The sequence below is a fragment of the Folsomia candida genome, unplaced genomic scaffold, assembly GCF_002217175.1.
Source record: "Folsomia candida strain VU population unplaced genomic scaffold, ASM221717v1 Fcan01_Sc038, whole genome shotgun sequence".
Classification (NCBI taxonomy): Eukaryota; Metazoa; Arthropoda; class Collembola; order Entomobryomorpha; family Isotomidae; genus Folsomia; species Folsomia candida.
In genome coordinates, this window is record NW_019091230.1 from 1,118,409 (window position 1) to 1,124,416 (window position 6,008).

Genomic DNA, 6,008 nt, shown 5'->3' on the forward strand with positions numbered 1-6,008 from the left:
ATACCGTTTGAATTCTTCGGAGACATCGTTTAGTTTTTCGACTTCATCAAATTCTGGATTTCTTGCGTAATCATAGGCCACTTTATATCCCGAATTTACTAAATCCCCTATATGTCGAAACCTCACTGGAGGCGAGGGAGCGATCAGACTACCCGTTATGAACGTTTCATACACCGAGAGAAGAATTAGCGTTAAAAACCCTCCTGTCACATCGGTCCATCTAAAACTTCGAATTGGTTGCCGCATAAAGACGGAGATTTGAAAGAAAATTTGAAACCCTAGATTTTTCCAGGTTTTCAAACTTGCATCTCTACTTCCAGCAGTGATCCAAGCAGTGAAGGCGATCGCAGAGAAAGATAGTAGAGTCACGATCCAGACGAACTTCCCGTACGGAGTGTACCACACCTGTTCAAAAAAGTATGGCTTCATTCAATTGAAATTTTTTTACTCAATATTCATTCATATAAAAATTTTGATAAAAGTACTTAAGCTTTTATTGAATTATAAATGAATTCGTTCATTCTAAATATGTTTAAAAAATGAAGGTGAATGAATGTGAGTTGTGCTATGGAGTGAACATACCATCCAGTTACTACTGTTGTGCAAATGTTTTTTGCAATACATTAGAATGATTTGACAATCTGAAAATTCAACGAGTGTCACTGCATCGAGCTTTCCGACTTGGCGAAAAGCTGCGTATACAATTTCACTGAAAAAGTGGCGCCTTGAGGATTGAGCTATCGTCAAGTTGAAAACATTTGCTTGTGTTCGAATAACAGAATCCATTCCGGTGCAGGGTGGAATGAGACTACTCCACATTTTCAAATTTGTGGTACAGGTTGTTAGAGGGTTCAGAATGTAGACAATTTGGGTTTGGCTGGAGGGTGAGGAGGATTTTTGAAGGCGAAGCGCCAAAGACATGAGTGGGACGCCGAATGGTAATTCTTTCCATACCCCGGTGACTATAAATTGGTATATTTTTACCTGCTCATTGAAAATGATGTATAATTCTCCTCTTCCGCATACCTGGTCAGAAAATATTTCTTCATTCAAAATTCATTTAAGTTGAAACTAAAGTTCGAAAAAAATTATTATTCATTTATTCAAGATTTGAAAATAAATATTTGTTTATTATTCATTTTATCTCTATAGTTCTTCTTATTACATGAATTTCTCAGTACACCCCATATATTAAGCATAGGGTGAAGGTTGAAGAATGAATAAAACTATTCATTCAATCTTCATTAATATCAAATGAATAAATATTTACTCAATATTCATTCCCCAAAAAATTTGTGGGAATGAATTATTCATAAACGCATTCATTATTCATTAATTAACCAATATGAACAAGTATGCTCTTACCATGCAACACTTTCTGCCATCCATGGCAAAATCAATGTCTTGTGAAAGGTGCAAAAACGAGGTGGAAAACTGCGACAAAATTTGAAGATCAAATGGTCGGAAAAAATCGTGGTAGAATGAAACAGAATCAGAAGGGTTGTGGGTTCCCGGAAAAACGTGGATTGCATAGAAATATGATGAAAATCTGATCTCCATAGGTTTCACGGGATCCGTCGAATTGGTATAAATTTCCCAAGAAATCAAAATTTTTTCCTGAAATTTAGCACTGTTGTAGGAATTGATGAATTTGAGAGCAATTGAATCATAGGAAAGTTGTTTCGTGTAGAAATGAACGTTCGAAGAGCTGACTTCCGCCAGAAAAATGAGGAAAATACAACTTGTATTTTCCAAAATGTCTTGTATTATACAAGACATTTTGGTTTCCACTAAAAGCTTACATGTTTCTACTAAAAGTTCACATGCATACATACAACTTGTATGATAGGAGTAATCATAAAATATATTGGTTAAGCAAAATATAATTATGGTTGCAGGTAAATAAATGCATATTTGACATTTGTCGGTGCGTTGCAATTGGAACCTTCTGGTATTTATATACATCTGCCGAATAATTCGTGCATAATAATGAATTCGTTAATTATTTATTCAGACATGTCGATAAGCTCGATGGCTACCTACATATGCATGTCTGACAGACATTGTCTGTGGAAAAATGGGCGAAACTCTCGTTAATAGGTTACATTTTCGTATATACTTTAACCTAAACAAAACATTAATTACCTTTTAAACATTCCGTCTTATTATGCCCAACATATCCACGACATAGATTCTTAAAGTTAGCATGTAGAAACAAGTAAATTTGTAACCATACATGTATGTAGATAAATGCAAAATAAGCCTCCATAATAATACTTATTTAAATATGTACATAAACATTTATGCATATGTTAAAAGTGGGGAAATGTAACTCCACAGCAACTTAGGCTAATTTCCAACTTATTAAAAGACGTGGGGCCAATGCAATAAAGTCGGATGAAATACAATGAGATAACCGAATTTTGAATGACAAGAATGTTTTTCAACAGGTGTGTTTGGATATATATAATACCTGATACATACTCAAAACAAAAATTTGTAGGATCAACACCGCCGGTGTCAATATATAACTTAACCGCCTTGGTTGCAATGTTGAATCCGAGTTATGATGATTTTGATACCGGTAGTTATAATGTTATGACCGGACGGAAAAATTTCATTACAGCTCGGAGTCACAATTGTTACCAAGGCGGTTAAGTTATATATTGACACCGGCGGTGTTGATTTGACAAATTTTTGCTTTGAGTGCATGTTGCACTTTTATTACAAGTTTATTACATGCTTGTACTGTACCATACAAATAACAACTTAACTGCATTGAATATATACTGTATATATTACATAGATCTATATGCATTATATAACTTAAATTTCAAGTTTTGAAGGTTAAGGACAGCAATAGTTGTATACATATATACCTAATTATGGGTATGCACATACATATGACACAGTAGATAAGATATGTATACTATCAGATTCCATGCTCATCGCGATGCAGAGTGTTTTGCTGTATTGCTGGATGAGATTAAAGTTTGTGTCAGGTGTAAAAACGAGGTGGAAAATTGGATTAAAATTTGAATTTCGGTAGGTTGAATGAAATCGTGGTAGAATGAGATCGCGGAAGAGTTGTAGGACCCGGGGAAAATGTGGATTGCATAGAAATATGAAGACAACCTGGTTTCTTTCAGTTTTCCATGGAATTTAGCAGTGTTGTAGGAATTTCTGAAGTTAAGAGGGGCTGGATCGTGGAAGAGATGTTTTTTGTAGAAATGAAGAGAAGAGGAACAGCAAACTTCTTCAGAAGAAAAACTAGGAAAATGCTAAGAAGAAGAGCCATTTAGATTTCTGCCAGAAATTTTCTGGGACAAATTTTAAATATGTGTAAGACGATGTACATACGTATAAAGGTGTTGGTTAGGTGGGATAACATATTTCAGTACACATATGCAGACCACCTGGCAAAAGGATATGAAATAATTGCAAGTATTTATGCACCTAGAGATAAAAAATGCTTAGCGAAATAGTGAGGAGAAGGATGTACTTATGGAATATATGCTAGCACAACAAAATGTAATTTCCCCGTAGCATTTTTTCCATATGTATTTAAATGAATATTTGATATTTGTCGGCACGTGGAAATTGAAATAAGCAACCTTAGGAATGAACTATGTATACATATCTACTTAATAATTCACAGATACTTAATATAAAATATTTCTCGTTAAACAGGGTGCGCCTTTAGAATGAATTTAAAAAAATAATACAATTGCGAGAGGCGCTATTAGATAAGTATGTACAAACAATAAACATTTTTATATCATTAGGGGTGTATTTTTAATAGTGGGCAGTCATGTTTACCAAATAAATATTAAGTGTTCAAGTATAGAACAGATCACATCGCAATCTTGAAACCTTATTAATCTAATAATAATGTATATATTTTAACTCTAATCAGAAGAATTAAATCCAGGAATTAAAATTTATCTAAAAAATATCAAGTAACAAATAGTTATTTTCCTATAATATTTATTTATCAAAAACACCTGTCACACACTTTATTTATGCCACGACGTACATATGTATGTATGCATGCATTCGACTATTAAAATCCATAAATTAATCTTCCATCATACACAATTCCAGCAATAAGTAATGACGACTTTTACGGCGGATTAATTTTACTAAATATGTAAGCAAGCACGAGGACAAAATATTGTGCATACGTACATGTTTGCCATATTTCATACACATCTTTTCTAAACAGCAATTCATCACGAATTCCACATTCAAAGCATACATATCTAATAATCAATAGGAAACCATTATTAATTATGTCGTTTACTTGGTAAATACATCAGAATTTGTGCAAGTCATCCATCCTCCAACCACATCCAGATGATTTCGTGGAAATTTCGCAGTACGGAGATGAATACCACAAACACACTACGATTGCGAATTAATTCTGCGGTATGAATGTGCGGTATGAAGTATTCATTTCCATAAATAGTTACATATATAAACTGTTCAAGCCACAGTTAAATATTAATTGTGCTAGGAAAAACTTCATTCAAAATTTTTGAAGAAAGCATGAACCCAATTTTTATTTTGTGTGCGTTTGCACACCTCGGAGTGGTTCATGGTTATTGGCACCTCGCTTGGGAGGATCAATTCGACGGAGCTAATTTAGCAGATAGGTGGGATTTCGATACGGGATGTAGTGGTGAGTGTAATTTACTTAACGTGTAAATGTAATAAAAAACATTTTGAAATTTCCTGTACAAAATTTCAGGGTTTGGTAACAACGAGTTGCAATGTTATACAAATAACAGACGAGAGAATGCCAACCAGCAAGGGGGAATTTTGACCATAACGGCCCGGAAAGAATGGTGGGGTATGTAATTATTTTTTAATAGTGCTCGTTTTTTATTAAATACCAAGTGATTAAAATTGGTCCGTTTATTTATTAATCACGCGACATCATCGTTTTACAGGTAAATATTTACATATTCCGATTAAAATCTTGACCCATAGGTGACGGTGTTCATGGCGACAAGCAATTTACCTCGACAAGAATGAAGACAAAGGCGAATTGGCTTCATGGAAAATTCGAGATTAGAGCGAGATTACCAAAAGGTAAATGTAAATTTCTACCGGAAAGCGATTCTAAGTTTACTCGGGTTACCCACAAAACCTTTTTTAGACAATAGTGACTGAAAATTCGCAAATTAACATGTAATCATTTTCTTAGGCAAACACCTCTGGCCCGCAATTTGGATGATGCCTGCTCGCTCAGAGTATGGAGATTGGCCTCGTTCCGGCGAGATTGACATAATGGAATACAGGTTTCTGAAAAACTTAGGTTTACCGTTGGTGTAAAAATAGCGACATAAACTCTAAAAGGTTGCCTGCCAGAGTAACATTTTAGAAAAATTTAACGACTTTTTATCCCTATTTTTTTAACGAATAGTAAATGCAACGAAAATTTTCAAATAAATTTTTTACTTGATAACAAAAATCTCTGTATAAAACTAGAGGTCAACTTCCAAACCAGGACCAGGGGACCCTACACTTTGGACAAGCCTGGAACAATAAGGGTCAAGTTGGCAGCGGGGAGAGAAATTTCCCCGTCGACTTTTCCCAAGATTTCCACACCTTCGGATTAGACTGGAGCCCTTGGCAGATTCAGTGGATCCTAGACGGAGCCGTTTTCCACACGGAAACTTTACAGAAAAATTTCTGGCCGGGATTATACACCAAAAATGGTCAACCCTTCGATAAGAATTTCTACCTCATCATCAACCTCGCCGTGGGGGGAAGTTTCTTCGGGAATGAACCCTTCGATCCGAAAGAGGCGGACAGTTGGGCAAAAAATACTTTGGAAGTTGACTGGGTTAAAAAATGGGAGTGGCGCTAAACATGACGTGAAGCGGATAATTGTCCTAAATATAGACTATTTAAATAAATCGAAACATTTATGTGTTTTACCAATTATTTATTAAATTTCTCTTGTATTAAATGTTAACTTCAATTTGGCAACCAAATCAAAA

General features: G+C 34.8%; 1 protein-coding gene across 1 annotated transcript; it reads left to right on the forward strand.

The window, feature by feature from the left end:
* Positions 1-4,471: 4,471 nt before the first annotated feature.
* On the forward strand, positions 4,472-6,008 carry LOC110861165 (beta-glucanase). Its single transcript, XM_022110276.2, has 5 exons — positions 4,472-4,681; positions 4,751-4,852; positions 4,993-5,094; positions 5,210-5,303; positions 5,494-6,008. The coding sequence occupies exons 1-5, from the start codon at positions 4,549-4,551 to the stop codon at positions 5,873-5,875; spliced, it is 813 nt and encodes a 270-aa protein (XP_021965968.1). The 5' UTR covers positions 4,472-4,548; the 3' UTR covers positions 5,876-6,008.